This window comes from Hippichthys cyanospilos, chromosome 8 (assembly GCF_059441005.1).
Source record: "Hippichthys cyanospilos isolate Australia breed blue-spotted pipefish chromosome 8, RoL_Hcya_1.0, whole genome shotgun sequence".
In the NCBI taxonomy this organism is placed as follows: Eukaryota; Metazoa; Chordata; class Actinopteri; order Syngnathiformes; family Syngnathidae; genus Hippichthys; species Hippichthys cyanospilos.
In genome coordinates this window covers 17919748-17941992 of record NC_142376.1, presented here as the reverse complement: position 1 = coordinate 17941992, position 22245 = coordinate 17919748, and the positions used below count along the sequence as shown (strand labels likewise).

The window sequence follows — 22245 nt, the reverse complement described above, 5'->3', positions numbered from 1 at the left end:
TTTGTCTCTGTGTGCCGTGCGATGGGCTGCCAGCTAGTCCCCGCCAACTGCTCAAAGACGGCTGGGATAGGCACCAGCAAGCCAGCGACCCTAGTGAGGATAAGTGGCTATACAAAATGGATGGATGGAGAGATAATGTATTTAGAAACGAATTTGATTTAACTTTGCAGCTTAAGTTTTTTGTTTAAGTTTGTGTTTGTGTTAAACACTTTGTGTTTGAATTTTGTTTCCGTTTGTGTAAAGCAAGGTTTGCTTATTCAAACTCTCTGTGTGATTTATCATTATTATTCTTCCTTGCTGTTTCTGTTGTGTGTATGTGTGTGTGTGTGTGTGTGTGTGTGTGTGTGTGTGTGTGTGTGTGTGTGTGTGTGTGTGGGGTGGGTGGGTGGGGCAAACATTGAACAGGGTGCCATTCATGCTTGAGCTGCCACTGGGCATGACTATATAAAATTAAGCACATATTGTTAGCTAGACTCTAAAGCTGAACTCAAGATGTGTAAGCAATAAAGACACTGCATTTGCAACCTTCTTACAAAAAAAAAGGCCATTAATTTGATTGAAAGCACTAACCTCTGACTCACTCCTGGCTGATTTGACCACAGGGACTCTCAGAGGAGAAAAGGTCACCCGATTTTATGTACCTGGAGTTTGCTAATTGTTCCATTTTTAAACAGCGTGACCCCAAAAGCCATGCTTCTCTGACTTAAAAACGTTAATACTACTTTTTTCATTGTAACTCCATCAAAAATGAAAGATATATTGCTGGATTGCAGTGAATGTGTGATATTAAAGAGTTGATGTGATTATGTGTTGGGAATAATCATGCCAAGTCAACAGGCCGCAGGAATGCAAAATTAGCCCTCAGGCCAGGAGTTAAGTTAGCAGGTGGGCAACTTCCATTCACTGAATGTCAGAATAGTCCACATAACATCTGGGAAGACCAGCCACTGCTTTTAATTATGTGAAATACAGGCACTCAATGTTCCAGCATATCTGAAAAAAACATATATAAAAGTTGGAGAAGAACGGGGGGCATGTGGTACAACAGTACATATCGTGTGTTTTGTGAAGATCGACACAATTGCGAAAATAAATATCCATTCTTAACTTTATCCCCATTTCCATGACCTGCTTAAATTCCTCCGACAGATGATCTTTGGAAACGCACTTCTCTAGAAAATATACTAATCTTGACAGATGTGCAACAACATTGCAAAGTTTATGTTTCCAAAACATGAGCGCAAATTATGTGATGGATGTGTCTTTCAGCCATAATGTGGAAATGATTGCTTATGAAATTACAAGTCTTTTTTTCTATTGGCAGCCTCGCCGTCATCACACATTTGTGGTGGAAGACTTGGAGGTAACCTAAATGCATCTTTATTCACTGCACCATGAGGACATCCGAAATGCACACCCTATGTTTAGTCAACCTTTTTTTAAAGTATTCAAAATAGTATAGGCTACCATTATCCACAAGTATGCAAACATAAATAAATAAAACATCTTCTAAACTCGCCGACTTGAAAACATTTGAATGAGAGAGCCTAAGATCTTTAGTATTGAATGAAATTATATACATTGAATATGGTCATAATATGCTGAATACCAGCTCGCTAAGCGAAAACACAGCACTGTATATTGAAAATATATGGATAGAACAAGTAATTGATTCTTAGCCCATAGGTGCTGAAATGAATGACTTGAGCGCGTATTATGAGGAATTTAACGACTGTATTTTCTCATATACCTTTACAATAATGAGCATTCTAAAATTGCAAATAGGACGAAAAAGGTCATCCTCAGGTCAAAACTTGACTTGCTCATAACCACCTTGATTTCTTGGTGTTGTTTTGGTACCCAACAAATTATTTTTACTACTATTACTGCATTTTTTTTCCCACAATTAAATAGGTATTATTCATAGTGTTATAAAGCAATGATAACAAAACATTAGTGGAACAGTATGTTTATTAAAAATACACATCACTCTACATTTTGGTACACTTTATCCAAACATCACAATGAAATAGAGGAGAGTAAAAGGTTTGCAGTAAAGGAGGAATGGCATACTTGGTTAAAATATAAAATAAAATAAAAAGACATAATTGAAAGACGAACGTCACAATTCCACATGGGCTCAAAACAAACAAATGAGTTTGAGTAAAAAAGATGAATAAAATATTTGGAGCTGAAAGATGACAGATACATAGAAAATGCCTCACTGCACTTTGTTGGTGTTAGAAAACTCATCTTAATCTTCCGACAAACATTTGTGATTATTTTTATTTTATTTATTCTTTCGGCTTTTATTGGTACACTTCTTTAGCATCTGTGTTCAAGATTTGTATCAAAATAAATAGAAAATATGCATGGAGTTCAACATATTGTTTTGCAGGGTACAATAGTGTAAAAGAAAATAAGACCACGATACCTGTCATGGTGACTCATATAAGCGGTTGTCTCTGACGTAATAGATTTGAAGCGGAGTATATGCCGACGGACGTAACTTATTTTTCGATAAGAATGAAATCAACATTAATATTACTAATCATATAAATATCAAAATATTCAGTGCTATTTTTGAACAGAGAATAAATTAGGTAATCTTTATATACATAACACTGTACATCACAGTACACTCAGAAATGATGTGTTTTCCAACCGGGTCCCTTTCCAAATTTCATAAATTAAATTTACCGCGTGCGCTAATGACAACCACAAGACCTTACCACCATATTTCTGTACTTTTTGAGAATGACGTTTGAGCTGTCGTCAAAGTAAAGTACTGAAATGGCATTGAGTTTGGTGGGGGCGCAGCATGGTTTTGGCACGTTGTCAGGAAACATTAAATGGACCTATAAAAGACAGCAAATAAAGTGGGTTTTAGAAGAGGTGTGAATATTGTGACTTTGCAAATGAATTACAGCGGCTGAGAACATGGCGCTGACAAAAATATTGTGTTGGGCATGCACATGTGGTAACTTACCAGAGTTTGGACGATTGCGTGATTGGTTGCATTCATGTGCGCGTTGAGTGGAAACGAACATTCGCCATCACAGTAAAAAGCAGCATAGCCTTCAGGCGCTATGATCCAGTCCTGCAGCAGAACAAGGAGAAGTCATTTCAGTGGATTATTCACGACAATATCACTGTTAAATTGGGATGTTAAATTGTCTTGTCTTACCTGCCAACCCAAATCGCGAAAGCTGACATAAAGCTCATGCTTCTTGCAGGCTTGCTTTTGTTCACTTGTGTTATAATCTGAAATGGAAACATTTTAATTTTCTTAGTAGTAGTATTATTTTTAAGCAGAATATATCAGACAAAAATCAGTGGCACAATTTAAAATACTCAAAACTAAAGTCAGAAGCAACACTTCAATGTTAGCTCTGACACACACACACACTTGTGTTATAATCTGAAATGGAAACGTTTTAATTTTCTTAGTAGTAGTATTATTTTTAAGCAGAATATATCAGACAAAAATCAGTGGCACAATTTAAAATACTCAAAACTAAAGTCAGAAGCAACACTGCAATGTTAGCTCTGACACACACACACACACACACACACACACACACACACACACACACAAACAATCTGAGAGCCATCAACCAGCCGAGCGGGTTGAGCCCCCCCGAATGGCATCCAGAATAACTTGAAGCTGTTTTTTTAAGGTCCAGTTGGAGTATAGTTTTACTTTAAAAAATGACTGTGGTCTAAAGTTATCGAACTTGTAAGTGTGGACATTTGGACACGTGACATTTTATCACTAGAAATCTCTGTATGTGATGTGTCGCATTATTTTGAGCAATTTTGCACCCAAATGACTGTGAAGCGAAATCAAGTAGCGATCAACAAGTAATCTCTCGTGACAGAAAGCAACCTTGGCAGTGAAAGAGAGAAATACTATTTTTGGAAAAACATATATGTGGGTCCTAACTCAAACATACTTATACCTATCAAACTTTGGAAATAAGATATTACCTTTGACATTTCAATACTGCACATGCACTCAACAATGGAGGAAGCAAGAATATATTGCTTTGCTTCTGTAAGGATATTAACAGCAATTCAAATCACTGGCGAGCATGTACCAAATTTTTCAGACCAGAAGGCATGCTCCATTATTAAGCATACTGTCAAAGAAAAGGTCTATTTTTGAAATTTTCATATAGAAGGCGCATTCTCAATGAACGGGTCTACTTTAGAAAATGCCATATGAAAAACTCATTGGTTATAAGGTTTACAACAAATAAGTCATCTTTATTCAACTTCAATTCATCATCCAAACACATGAAATCCGATTTTTGCGGGACACATTGAGCCTGCATTCGGAAGGTAGTTTCAGATCTGATCTTGGCAGGATGCATCTTAGTCTCAACAGATCCCAGTACACAGATTGGATTTGACTATTTGTGACCTTCAATGCTATCGTGCTCTGTTTGGAATTGGTGGGGTTTTTGTTGTTGTGGGATATCAGGGTTTTCTGGATTCTAATTTTGTTGGGTTTTTGTCCATGTTTTTGTTCTCCACAAGTTCTCGTTAGTGTCATTGTGTTCACCTGCCCCTGTGTATTGACCACTCAGTTCCCTCTGCCAATTGTGTCCTCTCCAGCTGTTTTGTGTTGTCCGTTTGTTGTGTGGGTATTTAGTCTCCAGTTTCATTTCAGTTCTTGTCAGATTGTTGTCACATTGCCATGCTGTCTCTCTGTCAATCAAAGTTTCGCTAGTCTTTTTATATTAGACCTCGCTATACTCTTGATTCTGATATTTCTCATTTAGAGGATTGTACCCCCTTAAGTTCCGCTCTGAATCCGGTCCCCTACTGAAACTTTTATTTTGATACTGATTTCCTTTATTTCAGCTCTTGTCCCTCCGAGTCTGATTATTTGATTTAGATTCTGACAGTTCCTTTTACAAAGACTGCGAACCATACCTGGGCACCAGCTTAGCTTTCTGTCCCTGTGCGCCCCATCCCTGGACCAAGGGGACTTTGCGCCCCTGTACCTGTGCCAAGGCAGCTGTGCATACAGGACAGTGTGCCTCCTTGCCCGGCCTCAGAGTCCCCTGAAGGATGCCAGTGCCTGGCCTCTGAGTCCCCTGAAAGGCAGCGTTCGGGCTCAGAGTCCCCTGAAAGCCGTCGCCCAGCCCCTGTCTCAGCATCAAGCCGGCTCCGGCTTTAGACACTTTCAAACTTCATTTGTATTGGTACACATAAAAAAATAAAAATAAATAAATAATTATAAATAATATAATTATAAATAGTAATAATAATTATAAATCAGTATTTGTCCACAGAAAATCATTCAACTTAAAGTGTCCTCTTTTGGGATCATGGTAGAGATGTGTTTACAAAAACATATCATTGCCTTGTGAGATAACGAAAGGTGGCACGCGACAAGTTGGATCAAACAATTCAAGTGTGGGAAAGAATCTGGCTTTTTACAATAATGAAACTAAATAACCTACAGAACATAAAATGTGTTTCATGACCTTATATTTTCCTGAAACATTTAATTAATTCAGTAATTATTTTTGAAGGATTTTTGCATGTTTGGGTTTTTTTTGTTTTTTTTTTAATCTGTAGTACCCTCTGAAGTTTCTTCATGTATCCCCAAGGATACTAGTACCCCATTTGACAACCACTGGAATAACCTACTGAACATAAAATTAGTTTCATGGACTTTGAAAAACTTAACTTATTCAATAATTATATTTAAAGGATTTTTGCATGTTTGTTTGTTTGTTTTATTTAAAATCTCAAGTACCCCCTGAAGTTCCTTCTACCTGAAGGGTAACTAGTACACCAATTTGAGAACAACTGGTCTACAGCATACAAACAACACCACTCTGCAACAGAGGTAGAGACTCCAAGGTGAATCAAACGATCTAAATTTTTCCAAGCTTATTTTTTAACATCTTTATCATCTCTCCCCAACGAGGTGTTTGTCAGGAGTTGTTTACGGTATTCAGGTCACAGTAGTCCTTTTCAGCCAAATCATAAAGGTGTTTGGACCGGCGAACTTCCATAAGCAACAGGTCGTCTGCCATGTTTTCTGCTTGTACAAAAATTTAGGAAGGTACGCGTAGCAGAAAATCCATTCTGCATGGACGTGCAGAGGGGCGTGGTTGCCGAAATAACGTCATTTTGATGCATGGGGCTGTGCGGAGGTCGAAGACATGTGAAGCTTAAACCGAGCTTAACACTTGAAGACAGGATAAAAATGATAAAGATGAAAGATGGATGAAGCAAAGAATTGTATTGAGAATTGAACCAATTTAGTTTATTCACTCAACAGAACATATTTCTCCATTGCTTGGTGGTGTTGTAAGGGGGCATCTTGAATGTAGAGTGATTGCAGTTTGCACTCTAAAGATGCAGCAATATAGCATACAGACATGCAAGTCGGTTGATATATATTTCAGGTAGCAAAGAGGGGCGTGCCGGACTGATGGATATCTCATGTAATGTCTATCCCAATGATTACAACGATGGATTAAAACGACATTTTTAATTCGGCAAAACGGGTATCCGTCGGCGACAGACTGACAGACAGTCTGTCAGTTCTGACGAAGTGCCCACCTCTAATGACAATCATATTTGGCCAGAACCTTCGGAATGAATAGCACTGGATTTCGAAACCCAAACCATCGTAGCAATCGTAGCAACAATTTTTTATTTTCTTGCTTTCTTTTTTTTTTAAGAATGCTTTGGGGCGCTTCAGCAAAATGGAATATAACTGTAGAGTCTAGAGCATAGGCATAACTGACATGGTAAGCTATTTTCAGCATGTCTACTCTGAACATTTAGGTACTGCTGAGAGAGTGTCAAAAATAGTAGGTAGTGGTTGTTTTGTCAGTGGAAAAGGGCCAATTATGTTCCGTACCTCCTGCTTTGGGTGCCCTTGAAGATTCCTGTTGATGAGTTGATTTGTTGCGGTTGTGGTTCTTCTTTTTCCCACCGGCGGCTCTGACGGAGCGAAGCAACACTCCGCTGGCCTTGAAGAAAGCAACGAGGAAGGGCTGCTGGGACTGAGGCCCACTGCGCCCCACAATGCCGGCGGATTTCATATTGATACTGCGTCCTTTAAAACATACAGTAACAATTTCAAAACATATTATAGAATATGAGAAATGAAAGGACAAGGACACAGCACTCTCATGTCAACACAAAGAGTAAGGACATATGTTACATGTTAAATGTACTCTATACATTAACTACATAAACACCAAGGACATTGAGAACGACCTTTTAACAACGCATGTATATTCATGAATTGCTGGTTGTATTGGTGTATAAAAGCAGAGCTGTTTCTCAGATTGAAAAATGAAAAATCAACATTAGTATCATTTCTGCTTATGTGCACTCTGTGTTTTGTTTATTCTTTTGGTTTACTTTTTATTTTTCACAGGGTAGTGCAAATATACTGTATAAATTCCAAAATGTAAAAAAGCCATCTGTGGCGCAATCTTCAGGTTAAACGAGATAAACATTTTTACTGTCCTCTGATTGGATGAGCAGAGAATACTGACACCTCTTGGGGGTTCTGACTTGATTGTTCTACCACCATGATGTATAAGCAGCTCAGTCTTGTACACACTTTTTTAGCGAGTCGGAATTGTAGCGTGCAAGCCTAATGGCCCTCCAGGTACATTGGAGCCATTTGACTGTCATTTTTAAATGTTAGTGAAACGTGGATCAAAAGACCAGTAAGATGCTGCATACCCCGCTAACTAGAACAAAATGTAAACTTAAATTTTATCAGGGGAAAAAGATGATCTTGACATACCATCTAAAGTCTCCACACATAGTTGGAGGCCCAGATTCTGCTGTGGATTCATCACCCAGTGGTTACTGGTAGCCGTTATGTCAAACACAAGCCAACCTCCATCAGATGCCTGAACCCTTTTGGAGTCAAGCAAAAAGGTTTCTGCATCTCTGCAAAAGAAAGCACATCTATTCACCACCAACTGCCGCCACTGCACTCTGCGCTTTCAACCAAGCAACATGTTAGTTTGAAAAGGTTGTTTGAGGTTGGTTGTCAATTTTCTCTTATGCTTTTCAGCAGCAGCTCCACTCTGTCGACAAAATGAATGTGGGCACGTATTTGCTGCATTACAAACAAATTACTAAACTATTAGGCTTGCTACAGCTCCAAGGTAAATAAAAAAATTCTGAGCACATCGGCATTGCAAAGCCTTAATAGGCACCCACACTTACACACGCACACACACACACACATAAAGAAACCGTATGACTTTTTGAAGGTAGTCTCACATAGGATTCAGGAGATCTGTGTAGGTTACAGAGCAACATGTACGTGAAGTAACACTTCAGGCTTTGTAATAGTTACTGAGTTCTTTCTGCAAAAGAAGTCAAAAGCCAAGTGCTACTTGTTTGGTCCCACTCATTCATCTGTTATCCTCTTCAAACCAAACCTTTTCTTTGAAAATATCTTTTAACACTGATACCAAAAGTTACATTGTCCTTTTTGGCTTTGAGGCTTTGACCCTTTTGATTGACTGCAGAGATACAGTATATGGTGAACATTTTCTACTACTGTATATATATGCTATTGGCAAAACATATTAGTGTCTCTGGTATATTGTCAACAGCTTTTTTTCCTTTTCTTTTTGTTTTTAACTAGGGCCTGAAATGAGAAAAAAAAAATCTGCTAGTTCATTTACAATCGGGTGCTTTCAAGCGGCAAAACAGCTAATATACAGTATTTCCTGCTCTGCTTTTGTGGTCACATTATAACATTCAGAAGGAAGCGTGCTTTTCCGCATGGCCCCAGAATTTCAGGTGTTTATTACAGGTGTAATAAAACCCGACCTCATGAGGAATTCCTCATAAATGTACAGTAGTGAAGCTAAATCATGTGCTAATTCACAGGTTATATCTTATACAACTGGTGCACTAGATGATGAAAACATGTGAAACACAAATGACCACATTGCATATACTGTACAGAGTACCGTCAATTCGCTTGTGAATGTTCTCAGTCATTTCCATATGACAGTTGCTGGAGTCCACAAAAAGGCTCATTGTTCTTCAAGATACAATATGATATGATAGAAAATGGATGGATGATATGATATATGATATGACGCGATCATCAGCCAATGAGGGCGGGAGTTTAAATCTACTCCTGCCCCAACTCCCGCTTGTTATTCAAACCTGGACGTCGGTCTCATTCGTAAAACACGCAGGCTGTTCTTACTCCTCCAAGACTGAGGAGCAAAGACCTTCATTGGACCGTTGGAAATCTCTTACCTAGATTTCTTTTATAATTAAATGGTATTTCAAGTGTAAACTCTCTTTGTTGTCATGTTTGATTATCTACAAATTTGACTTTAATAAGACTTCCGGGTGCCGCTAACATGACCGAAGCTGCCACGAGACTTCAAAGGATGGAAAGGGGTAACTGTTTAAGATTTAAGTAATTACAGTATGTGCACAGTACTGCAGTAATATCTGTCTTAAATAATATGTATACTATGAAGACTTTTCACATTTAAAATAATTCCTCCCGCCATGTTTTTTAATTCAAAAGATTTTTTATTTTAAATTCCGGTGGGGGGGGTGCTACTTCGCCGTTTTCACTTATCATGGGAGCGGGGGCGCTCTGGTCCCAATTAACCACAAAAAACAAGGGATCACTGTATTGCAATGCGACATGACAGGAATACAAATTTTGATTTTTCACTAGAATTTGTTTTAATTTGTTTTAATTAGTTTCTATTTAAAGTCACTTAGATGTAATCAGTTTTTAGTGCAGATTTTTTAGTTGGTGTTTGTTTTTGTTTTTTAATGCTTCATTTTGGATTAGTTTTTATTAATCTAATTCTTTTAATGTATGGAGCATTTGTTGGGTACATGATGATAAAAAAGGTCAATATGTAATTATAATTACCGGTATTCTCAAAGGACTGCTTTTCCTTCCTTCTTTTGTTTGGACACACAGATGTACCAAATGAAAAGCATTAAAATCAACTCAGAAAGCTCACTTTGAAATTATTTGATAAAGATGAAAAAGACTATTTTTGTAAATCAAAATTAGTTTGTTAGTTTTATGAGTGTAAATTGTAGTTTTAGTGAGTGTCAGGTTTTTTTTCACTTTGCTTTTGCTAGGGAAAATCAAGGTTTTTTTGGGTTTTTTTTTTAAAGACATGACCTAATACGATTACGTAGGACAATATTCTCATTTTCAGAAATGAGCATAAATTACTAAAAAGAATAAACATATAAATAAATAAATCGGACTTTTGACAAAACCAGCCATATGTCGGGAATATTAGTTTGGGTTATTGAAAAAAAATGCTAATTTTTGACAATTTTTGGATTTATACAACAACAATTTTCATAAGGTCTCGACTTTCATTTCTCAGCAGCTCAAAAGTTCAAATTGTAATTGAAGTGTCTGAAAATAAAAGATTAGTAGACGTTTACTAAGGAATTTTTGAATCTGACAAGCTAGCTAGCGCATTCCTGTGAAGCTGCCTCAAATGACCTAGAATTCCCCTGCTCGAATGTCATTTCGCAAACGGGTTACATGAATGGACAAAGTGGCCATTAATAGTCAAAAACACCAATAATGTGACCCTTTAGCTCAACATTGAACAGAAACTATTCGGGAAAACAGCCGTATCAACATAAAATAATACTGGTAATAATGATCTAAATAAAATGGTTTTGCATGGTTTTGAACCATAATAATGGCCTCAAAATGTATCCTCTTTATGTAGCTAAATGCATTTTAGGAATACGGTAATATTCTGGTCACCACTAGAACGTACCAAGCAGAAACTCTTTTTAATTAACATAAAAAATAAAATAAAATCAAACTGCCCATTGCAATAGTTTGACAGTAAAACTACACACACACAAACATACACACGCACACGCACGCACGCACACACACACACACACTTAGCAACATTAAAATAAATAAATAAATACATAAATAAATCAAAGTTTTTGAGTGGATTGGCCCATGGACTCCAATAAAAATCATTATTAGCTAATATTATCAAATAGTCCTGTTCAGTATGTTTCTTTTCCTTAGTTTGTCTACTTGACTTCCAGTGTGGTTTATACGATTTTGGCTTCAGTAACACTACCTGCAATAGCCTACACCCTGTGAAAACAAATACGCCAACATAAACCTTTCCCCTTTAAGACGGTGGAGTTTATTGACTCTAGCCTATTCAAAGCCCTCGAGGGTCATATCTCCCCTATGATCACCCACACTTTTTTTTTTTTTCCTCCCAAAAAGCCCACTCTTGAGCAGGCCTATGTGCATCCAGCTGTGTCACCATTTAAACTTCCGTTATATAGTGGAAACAGGCAGGTATAGTGGGTATAACAGTGACCACGGGGAGCAGTATGGAAGACCCCACCCCCCACCTTCTCATACGGGCCCTTGTGGTTTTTGAATGGGACTCGGCCAGCCGGGCGAGAAACACAAGACGAGTGATAAGTGATGGACCGAGCTTCATAAGTGGCCAACTTGCTAATGGGATTCTCTTTATCCGAGAACTATATTTGTATGGCCGATGTGGTGTGAATGAAGGAGAGCAGAGATAGGGATCCGAGGTTGTGAAACAATAGCAGCTAGTGTGCTTGTTTAAAAAAATGAAACGGGAGAAACCCTTTCAAATGGAATTGTGATGAGATGAATAAACTAAATAAAAAAACATTTGATCTAAAAACATTAAAAATATGAATACCAGCACATTGATAAAAAACCCTTATTAACTATATTTACCATATATACATGCCATTCAAATGTAAAAAAAAAATAAAAAGTACAGTACATTAAAACAGTTATTGAAAATTAATTGTGACATTATGTCATGTTTTACCTGGAAAATTATGGTAGGACAACATTTATTAACCTTTAAAAGACTCAGATTTGTGTACCCATTCTTCCAAATGCGTGTTTCTGTTTAGTACTTACTTGTTCGGAAACTCCTTAATGACTTGATGAATAGTAACTTTCAGCGTGAGATTGTCAAAGCGACCATTGCTGCGGTCTTTATAGATGCGAAACTCTGCAGCCGTGACCGCCTCCCCATCCGGGATCTGAGTGAGATCAAAACGGAACTCCTTGTAGTGTCTTCGTTGGTGAGAAAAGTCTTTATCTTTCTCCACTAGGAAGGAAAATAGTGCAGTGCAGTGTGAATTTCATTTCTATTACCACGAAATATGACTTCACACCTCCTGAACATATTATATGAAAACACTGGGAATAAAAGTGAGCTATTTATCACATCTTTTACATTCCTGCTCCAATCCAAACATTTGAACTCCCAACAAAAGCACTTTTCCACTTCATTAAATCAGTCAAGTGAATACAGGTAGCCGTTCCCATACAGGCCCTCCACTGTGTAGCTAACGGCATTCTGTGGCCATGATGAATGGGCTGTCAGTTAAGAAAAACAGGCTGATTTCAATTAGAGACACTTTGCTGTGCTCCTCATGACAGAGAAGAGTGCAAACGGGATTCCTCAATGTCAAGTGAGGCTCTGCTTGACTTCACTGCTGACCTTGAGTTGACCTCCGTTTGAAATACCATCATACTGTAACACTAAATGGTGGCCTCCGATGATAGATGTATGCCAACTGATGTACACACTCGCTTGAACAGAATGTATATGTAATAAAACATAAATTCAGTCGCTCACCAATAAAGCAGCACTAGAAAACATGAGATTGATGAGATTGAATGCTCAGTGATATTGAGACATTTAGTTCATCGATGAGTGGTCCGGTCAACTGAACTTGTTCTACAGTCTTGTGTGTTTCCATAATGACGGCACGGCACCAGATTAGTTACGCTCTGTCTCATGCAATTTTCTACAGCTTCAGCTTGACAGACCTTTTACTTTGCTTTACTTCACGTCAGACTAGAGGCATGGTCTAATTTTGATCAAGCTACATTATATTTCTATCGTGCGTACATTTATGTCACACCTTGTTTTAGGGTTGTGGATGAGCGGAGTCTATTGCAAGTGATTTGTGTAAGGGGTGGGGCACACCATGGACAGGTGGGCGAGTACTCTTATCATAATATTGTCTCTATTTAAAATGATTAAATAGTACCAACAACGGTCTCCCCTGCAAAAATGACCACAAGCATGTCCTCCGCATGTAAATACCTCCACCACTATTCAAAGAGGTAGTTAATCTATAGTATCCAAAATACTGTATATGTACGTATAACTAAAAATCCATCTAATATTATTTAAATTGGTCTAGCCAGTGAAAAGCCTGATTGAGGCCTTGTATTCACACACACACACAAATGCACAAAAATGTGATATGTCTGAAAGGTCGTGGACTTGGAGTGTGGGCTGTGGCATCCCACATCCTTGTTAGGCCACTGGATTGGCTGGCATCTGCACCGATATCATGCAGTGTACTTTCCTGATACTTTATCAGGAGGGGACGCCTGCACCTCCTTAGCGCAAACAGGTCAGAGGTCAGGTCTGACTTTCCCCGCTGAGTGTGTTCCAATAAAAGAGCCGCAGGCAGTAATTTAAAGCAGAAGAGCCACTGAACATGAAACATTCCACTTTCAAGTCGAAAAGATTTCAGTGATAGTCTGTTCTCATTGTGAGAAGACAATTTGAATGTGATGCTGAAATATTCATCGATAACTGATACAAATGTTCTAAAAAATAGCAGATTTAGGATGTGACTTGTCAGATAGCGTAGAGCTAGCTACTCGTAAGAGAGCTGAGGTCAGTGGCTATATTGGAGTGTACTATAATAAAGACAGAGGCCCATTGAACACTTCACTGACAGTCACCAGAACGAGAGCAGAGCTTTTAAGGCTGACAATGTACATGCCCCGGTGGAGCGTTAAGTGGAAGCAGATGGGCTTGCGCCAAGGTGACTTACTGCCAAGCTACTCAACACAAAATCACTACAATTGGTATAAAATCTATATACATATTGAACATGTCAGCACCTCAACCTGACCATCAACATCCATTGAACATTATCACTGAGCATTCATTTGGGAACCGAGGGTTGGGCACGGCTTGATACTTATGAAGTTACGGTATCTGTCAATATCAGCCCCTCTGCCTGCTTTAAATGGCAGGAAATAATTAAGACCAATTTTCTTAAGGTCAGACAGTCATCTGATAAGTCGCACTGAACTGCAGGCTCAAAGGTCACAGCTACTGAACAAACACAGCAATTATACAGATCAACAGTCTTTTACACCAAAGCAGCAAAAATGCATGTAATGTTGAAAGTCATTTGAAGGCCAAATATCTCAGAGCTCATATCTGCATGCGACCAAGGAAATAATACAGATATTGTATTCATCATATTCCATTAAAAGCAGCCCGCATAGGAATGAAAGAAAATGGATTCAGACACCGAAGCTCTATTTTAAAAGACTAACACTGTACATAATCTCCTTTTGTTTGATTCTGTGCCTAAATGGCACATTTGTTCAACCAGTAATATTGCATGATTAAAGAGCGAAGCCATTTTTTAAGAAATTTTTAAGAAATACAAATTTGCAAAATGAAACACCTGCACATGTGGACTGACCAATAGTATAGATTTTTGCCAAATTGTGATTCATGATGGGAGCAATAATCACCAATAATCAATGATATCTGAATTTGGTTTGGTTCCATTTGGATAAACTCTGTGGCTTACCTATATTGACAAAACTCATCACCATGTCAGCATCATTGAGAAAGTGGTTGTCATGCGCCGTGGTGAGAGCCGGGCTTTGAGCCAGCAAAGGGGCCGCTCGGTAGGACTGGGCCACACGGGAATAGCCTACATGTTGGGGGCTGTAGTAACCCTTCCTGGAGTGCCCCTGGGCCTTAGGTAGGTGGCTCTTCCCCATACCCTCTTCCTCCACGGCCATGGCGTTGTAAAGGTCGAGCATGAAGAGCGGGGCCGAGGACGCTTGTTTCCCGGGAGAGAAGGGCCTCGGGCGGTGAGGCAGGCCAAGGATGGAAAGGATCTCCCTCTGGATCTCCCGTCGTTCGTGATTGCGCAACTTCCTGTAGATAAAACTGGAGTGCACATGGTTGTCACTGAAGGCGCAATGAGCGCAGGACAGAAACGTCAAGCAGCTCCACGTAAGTCCAAGCACCGCACGGCTCCAAAGGGGCATGTTGCTCACTTAAGGCTCACAAGTTCAACTACATTGAACTGTGTGGAAGACCTTGAGCAGATATCCAGAATGGAATCATGGACGTATGGAGGAAGCAGCACGGCGTCCCGGCTGGTAACTGAGGAGAACTAAGACGAGACAAATGAGGTATCAGCTTGCAGGCAAAGCGGCACTCCTCCTTTCCTTTCTCCTGGTCAACTTTGTACTCATCCACTGTCCATCCAAAGTCTCACAGACTATTCATAGACTTGTGACAGCGCTCCTCTGCTCACACCTCTTTAATGGGGGGGGGGGGACATTAGCTACGCCCAAAAAGGTCGGCAGGAGTGTCTCTGGGATGAAATTGTCGTTGAAGAGTCAACTTTTGCCCCTGCACTCACTTTTCTCCCCCCACTGCGAGAGGGAGGGAGATAGAGAGAGAGAGAGAGCGGGAGAGAGGGAGAGAGAGAGAGAGAGAGAGAGAGAGAGAGAGAGAGAGAGAGAGGATGGGGGGGGCATGTAACTCTGTGAGAACATCCCACACTCCACTTTTTGTTTGTGCATCCACCTCTAGAGGCCGCAATAAAAATGTCACAACCCCACTCCCACGGTGAACGTGTAAACGGAGACACTTGAAATTCGAGAGTATGTCCTAACGAGGGAAAGAATAGTCGCCGAGCCTTTTAATCACCTGGACTTATTGAAGTCACTATGGCTGCAGAACTCACACAATACACTGTCCGAAGTTTCTATTATGTATGCTTTGACAAACGATTCACTGAGGAGATGTAGATGTAACGCCATATTTCTTACACTTCAACAAAAATGATTACAAGTGTGGTCCTATGATCTGAGCACCACAACTGTGAAACAACAGTGCCGGAATAAAGAATTACACACGACCATGTGTGCGGAGGACTAAATGATATCCAGATGATGATATCCTTTCCATGCTACTGTACGTTTATCCATGATACCCCCCCCCCCCCCCCCACCTCCCAAAAAATCTTAGTCGTAGAAAGAAAGCTGCCATTCAATTGAACTAAGATTACGCAAGTTTAAAAATATAAACACCAACATAGTATGACTTTTTAAAAGATGAAACAAATGATATTGGATTCAATGACAATGACTAACAGCGCCATCTAGTGTAAAGTTCGTGTGGGTGTAAGATTCGATAGCCAATTTCAAGAAAATGGTGACGTTCTATAGGGTGTTCGCTTGTAGTAATACAGGTGGGGAACAAAAAGAATCTCATTTCATTTCACCATTTTTACTGGCGGTAAATTGAATTGTATACTGGTGTCTTTTGGCTGTTTATGATGGCCACTCCACATTGTGTTGTCTTTGCCGCTGCATCAGCTTTTTAGATCTCATCTTGTTAAATTTAAGAAGAGTGAAAAATGTATGACGTATCTGATATTATTATTAGGGTAATGCAGATAGAATGAGATGAGACAAGAATATCTCGTCTTCTCAGCGGTGGGGTAATCGGGAAAAACTGCAAACTTTTGAAAATGTAGGCTGTGAGAAGATTCATAGCGCCAGCTGCCAAATTCGATCGATATAATCACAATCGTGTGAAAAGCCAAAGGGTGATAAGCATGGCCGATACCTCTATAAGCATTAGCTTCTGGAAACGGTACGTTGAAATGTCACGTGAAGTTGTTGAAGTGACATTTAGTGTGCGGCTCTTTAAAGGTAATGTGTGCAGAAATATTCTCGAGGTCAGAAAATGAAAGGTTTTAGGGCCATTTGGAAGGAATCTGGGCTACGAATCCCATCGTCAGCTTCAATAAGAAAGGCCGTAACCATCCTCAAAATTGGGATCTTTTTTTTTTTTTTTTTAGTTGCTCGAATCTTAAATATGAATGGATTTAAGGCTGCGGTAGCATCAGCCATGAATTTAGTACTGTATTTGAGCGACTTGAAAAGATGTCTGTTTGAGATGATCAAACAGTGATATTAATTTTTTGAATGAAAGCCACCATCATCATTTGAAAAAAATGTTTAATTTGCATACATTTGAAATGAAGACAAGTTGCAACATAAAAAAATGTAAAAGGAAATCATGACAATGCTAACAATCTACAAGTTTGACACAGAATTATAAATATAAAAAATATTTGCTACTGTAATGAGGGACCAAGTAACTATTTACTACATACATCCAGCCTACATTACAATTATTACTATTCATTGTGTAAGATTGTACGAAGGTTCATTCACAATTAACGGTTTATAAACAAAGTAATGCCACTAGCTACACAGCCAAATAAACATGCTTGATTTGTTTAAAACTGAATATAAAGTTAAATAAATTTGTTGTTGCAATTATTTTATTTCTGATTTTGAGCATATAATCAGTATTTCTCAGAATGTTGTTGTTTTTTTTTTTTGAACAGATAACTTTGCAATTCACTAAATGCATTGTACTGTTTTCCCCAGACCAGCCAGTCCCAAAATAAATGCTATGCCATAAACACGAAGGAGGAGAAGCATTAACTGCTTTATTAAATAGACAAAGTGAGGTGGCCACAGCGGTAAAGGAAAACACTGCAGTGCTCTGACTTGTAAGCAGTCAACCGAGGGCCCATTATGCAGCAATTCATCACTAGGGGGCAATATGGGATCATGCATGTACCAGCCATACGACCCAAAGACAGGTTATAAAAAGGTTGCAGGGAGTTAGTTCAATGTTCCATGTAATCTTGCTAATTTTACAAAAATGATTCAAACCTCAGGGTAGTGACCTAAGAATAGTAAAGCTCGACAATTACATTATTGTCACTGTGGGTATGTGCAATGATACTTATCACAAAAAGTAAGTCTAATAAATTATCTTTTGATAGGAGTCATTTCCACATTGACTCAGCTATAAATGACCACAAATCTCTGCATAAAAGCTGCAACTGACAAATTTTGCGATGGGCATCACTTGTGCAGTGTTCTACGGAAAACTTTGAACTGGTTTTTGTTTGAGGTCTGTTATTTTCCGCTTGCGCGATGTGCAAGCATTGTTTTCACCCAGTCATAGCTGCTTTTGAAATCATGGTCTAAGTTAAACACTGCTTTCATCAGACCAGAAGACATTTCCCACGTGTTTTTATAGAAACTAATGTACACATTATCAATCAAAGATCTAACATGAAGAAGATGGGGGACTTGTCACATATTTTGATAATGCCTCCTATTACCTTCAAATGTATGCACTTGCAGTTGGAACCACTGCTCTGAAAGTCAGTTCCACAGTCTTATGAACCAATTTTCTTTTCTTTCTTTTTTTTTTTTAATCAATTTCAAAGAGCCCCCAAACTTGTAATGTTACTGCTATGCCATATTTTGTACAACTGATGATGGCTGCCTCCTTTCTGTGTTATGGTACACAGCAACAATAAGCCCTGGAAATTAGTTTGTACCCTTCTCCATTATATTTTTGAAAATGATCAGTTGTCATTTTTTGATGTTAATGACAAAATAGTATTTTAACAATGTGTGTAGAGTTTTGATATTCTCTGTTGATACATATTTAGAAGAGGTCCATTTTTACCACGAGAGGACAACTGTAATGATGAGATCTTCCTGAGAATGGCTGTTAGCGTCACAACAGCCTTTTTGTCAATAGTTTGGTCCTTTGCTGTAGTAGGACCGCCTCATCATGCTACCATAGCATAAGGAAGGGTCACACACCCCAGGCTGGCCAGGTGTGCCGGGATTACCACTTTTGCCCTCTGCTCCGTTTAGACCAGGTGGTCCTGGCTGACCCGAAGTGCCCGGCTTTCCGTAACCCGGAGGACCTACAGGACCTGTCAGGATAAAAAAGTCTTTGTCCTAATCAAAGTCTTACGCTGTGTTGAATTTACTCGAATTAGTTGTACTAAATCGAGGTGACAATCACTCATTTCTCTATTATCACACCATGAGTTACAGTATATTCCAAGTCACCCGTTACACAACGACTCACCTTCTGTACCTTGAACATCTTACAGATCACTTGTACGGCCCATAAAAAACTAAAGACAGGCTGAAGAAAAAAAAAAAAAAGCCAGGTTAGCATCTTACCCGAAGGCCCAGGCGGTCCCTGATCCCCTTGAATGCTCCGCCCGGGGCTTCCCTTTTCACCCTTAAGCCCAGGATCTCCTACAAAGGTGCATTCACAATTTGCCTTGGTAGAACATTTCTCAACAACAAAAAGAGAGTCCAGTAAATTTGAACCATTTGTACCTTTCATTCCATCAATACCAGGTAGGCCTGGACGACCACGGTAGCCTGGCTGCCCCCTGGCACCAGCCAGGCCAGGTAGCCCCCTTAGGCCCTGGGGCCCTGTCACACCTGGGACGCCGGGTGCTCCGGGAAGGCCTTGGCACATGGCACAGTCACTTGATTGGTGGCTCAGCAACATTGACGGCAGCTCAGCTATGAAAAGCGCAAGAGGGAATATTTCATTTGCATGTTTTTAAATGAATGATCAAAAATGAAGAGGTCTCATCACACTCACACTGAAGAATCTCTCTGCAAACTTGTCGAATGTGCATATCTGAGATTTCGCCCGCCTGCAACACAAGCCGTAGGCACTATTCTAGTGTACAACAAGATAAAGGACAGTGGATGTAAATGTGTGGCAAACATACAGATCTTCCCGCTGGGCCTGGTTGTCCGGGAGGACCCGTGTCCCCCTGAGGGCCCCGCGGTCCCACTTGGCCCGCAGCACCAGGCTGCCCAGGGTGGCCCATTTGACCTTCTTGACCTCTCTGACCCGGATCCCCTGTTGTCCCTTTCTAGCAAAAACACAAGGCCAGTGTTTGAAATGAACATCGCATTAGAGAAAGTCTTCCAGAAATATCAGTTCCACATACCTCCCCTTTTAGTCCCCTTAGACCTGGTGACCCCTGTTGAACAAAAAGAAAAGGGGTTCGACAAATACAAAGCTCTCAAACTGCACTATAACTCGCCAGCCAGCTACAGTATTTGTGCTCCGGGCAGCATCAGCACCCGTGTACGTGCCACCAATCAAAACTAAGTAGACTGCTCTCGCAACCCCTCAAAGTAATACAGTGGCATGAAAACGTTTGGGCACCCCGATCATTTTCAAGATTTTTCTTTATAAATCATTGGTGGTTCGGATAAGCAATTTCAGTGGAGTATATCATATAGCAGTTAAACTGTGATATTTGAGGAGTGAAATGAAGTTCATAGGATGTACAGAAAGAGTGTAATAAATATTTAAACAAAAGTAAGAAGATGCATAAATTTGGACTCCCCAACATAAAAATGACATCAATATTTAGTAGAGCCTCCTTTTGCAGCAAAAACAGCCTCAAAACGCTTCCTATGCCTTAGTAGAATTTGACCGATGTTTAGTGTTGTTGAAGTATGCAGCCCTCGCGCAACTTCAGCTTTCTCACTGATTCTTGAACATTGTTTTTCAAGAATCTGCTGATACTGAATCTATGTGACCTTCAACTTGAACAAGATTGCCAGTACCTGCACTGGCCACACAGCACCTCAGCATGATGGAACCACCACCACATTTTACTGTGGGCAGCAAGTGTTTCTCTTGGAATGCTGTCTTTTTTTTCCGCCTCTCACACAGCCCCTTGTTACCGAATGTTCAAATAACACAATTTTCAGCACCTTATTCCAAAATGAAGCTGGCTTGTCCAAATGTGCTTTTGCATACCTCAAGCAATTCTGTTTAGGGCATAAGTGCAGAAAAGGAAAAGGCCTCTACCGCATTTCTCTCCCATACAGCATCCCCTTGCACAAAATGTGCTGAATAGTTGAACGATGCACAGTGCCACCTTCTGAAACAAAGTGTTTTATCTGCGGTCATCTGCGCGCCCTCTGGCATCACCTTGCGCTCTGCCCAGGAGGGGCCGCTCCACTATTTGAACAGCACTGGTGTAGGCTATGGGTCAATGAGCTTGCTAAATACCCCCCCCCCCCCCAATATTAGCTTTAAAGGTATTCAAATCAATAAAAGGTGCCCAAATTTATGCATCTGCCTACTTTTGTTTAAGTAATTATTGCACACTTTCTGTAAATCCTATGAATGTCATTTCACCAAATATCACTGCTTTTATCTACTATATAATATATTTGACTGAAATTGATGATCTGAACCACCAATGATAAAGGAATATATATCGGGGGATCCTCAATCACAAAAAATGCACTCACATGATTCCCTGATTTCCCATCTGCTCCTTTTTCACCTTTCATTCCCTTAAAGAAAAGCACATTTGATCATTGGCCTTAAAACACAGACATTTTAACACTTAATCAATAAAGCAAAATCTAAATCAGAAGTTCAATCGATTTTTAAATGCTGAGGTTTTTTTTTGTTTAAATGGAACTCAAAAGTGCTGCTCAATTTACAGAAATGTTTGAAGAATACAGTGTTTGGGACACTCTTGGATATGTCTTATTTAAACTAAAGACAGCTGGGTTTTTTGTTTGTTTGTTTGTTTGTTTTATCATTTGGGCCAATTGGGTATGTTTTTCTGTTGATGGATTCTCTTTCAGGTGCCAAACCATTTTTTGTATCAATAATGCAAAACACAATCACAATAAATGGATCAAATTGTGATTGAAAGCTGGCAGAGGAAGTGCACACACTTTATGTCTTCTGGAAGTCAACGTTAAAGTATGATACATTCATATTACCAGTGGCATGTAGTCATGGATTTTTTTTTTGTAGTCTTACCATATCTCCTCTTTCACCTGCATGTCCCCTTTCTCCCTATAGAATTGGCAGAATTGCATTTTTTGGTGAACAAAAGAAAAGGAAAATGTTTTAAAATTTTAAAATACTGAAAATGCTTGGTACATTAGTAAGGCTGAAATAGTCTTGTGTTTTTCAGTGCCCCAGAAATACCTTGCTTCCCTTTAGGCCGGGCAGCGCTGGGTGTCCCGGCTGACCTGCTTGCCCAGGATCACCTGTTCTGCCCTTTAAAAACAACACACAAGAAGAAATTAGGAAATGACACTCATTTAGACACTTTTTTTCCTGTTCATATGTTTGGCAATGCAAATGTTGATTTTTTATTATTTGTCAGATAAGATACGATAATGAATAACAACATACCATAAGGCCTGGTATCCCT

General features: G+C 39.5%; 2 protein-coding genes across 2 annotated transcripts in view; both read right to left on the bottom strand.

Moving 5' to 3' along the window:
• Positions 1-1953: 1953 nt before the first annotated feature.
• Positions 1954-15448, bottom strand: bmp5 (bone morphogenetic protein 5). The gene is made up of 7 exons (XM_088420959.1): positions 14692-15448; positions 11969-12161; positions 7796-7944; positions 6893-7090; positions 3188-3264; positions 2990-3100; positions 1954-2858 (listed from the first exon to the last, which is right to left on the bottom strand). The coding sequence occupies exons 1-7, from the start codon at positions 15158-15160 to the stop codon at positions 2709-2711; spliced, it is 1347 nt and encodes a 448-aa protein (XP_088277085.1). The 5' UTR covers positions 15161-15448; the 3' UTR covers positions 1954-2708.
• Positions 15449-17336: 1888 nt separating this feature from the next.
• The window catches only part of col21a1 (collagen, type XXI, alpha 1), a 35669-nt gene continuing 30760 nt past the window's right edge, over positions 17337-22245 (bottom strand). The window contains exons 20-29 of the mRNA XM_088421610.1: positions 22227-22245; positions 22017-22088; positions 21846-21881; positions 21320-21364; positions 19996-20028; positions 19771-19917; positions 19638-19692; positions 19364-19555; positions 19202-19279; positions 17337-18945 (exon numbers count right to left, since the gene is read on the bottom strand). The exon at positions 22227-22245 is cut by the window's right edge and continues 35 nt beyond it. Of these exons, the coding sequence (XP_088277736.1) occupies positions 18758-18945; positions 19202-19279; positions 19364-19555; positions 19638-19692; positions 19771-19917; positions 19996-20028; positions 21320-21364; positions 21846-21881; positions 22017-22088; positions 22227-22245 (865 nt within the window). The 3' untranslated portion in view covers positions 17337-18757. The remainder of the gene's footprint in view (positions 18946-19201; positions 19280-19363; positions 19556-19637; positions 19693-19770; positions 19918-19995; positions 20029-21319; positions 21365-21845; positions 21882-22016; positions 22089-22226) is intronic.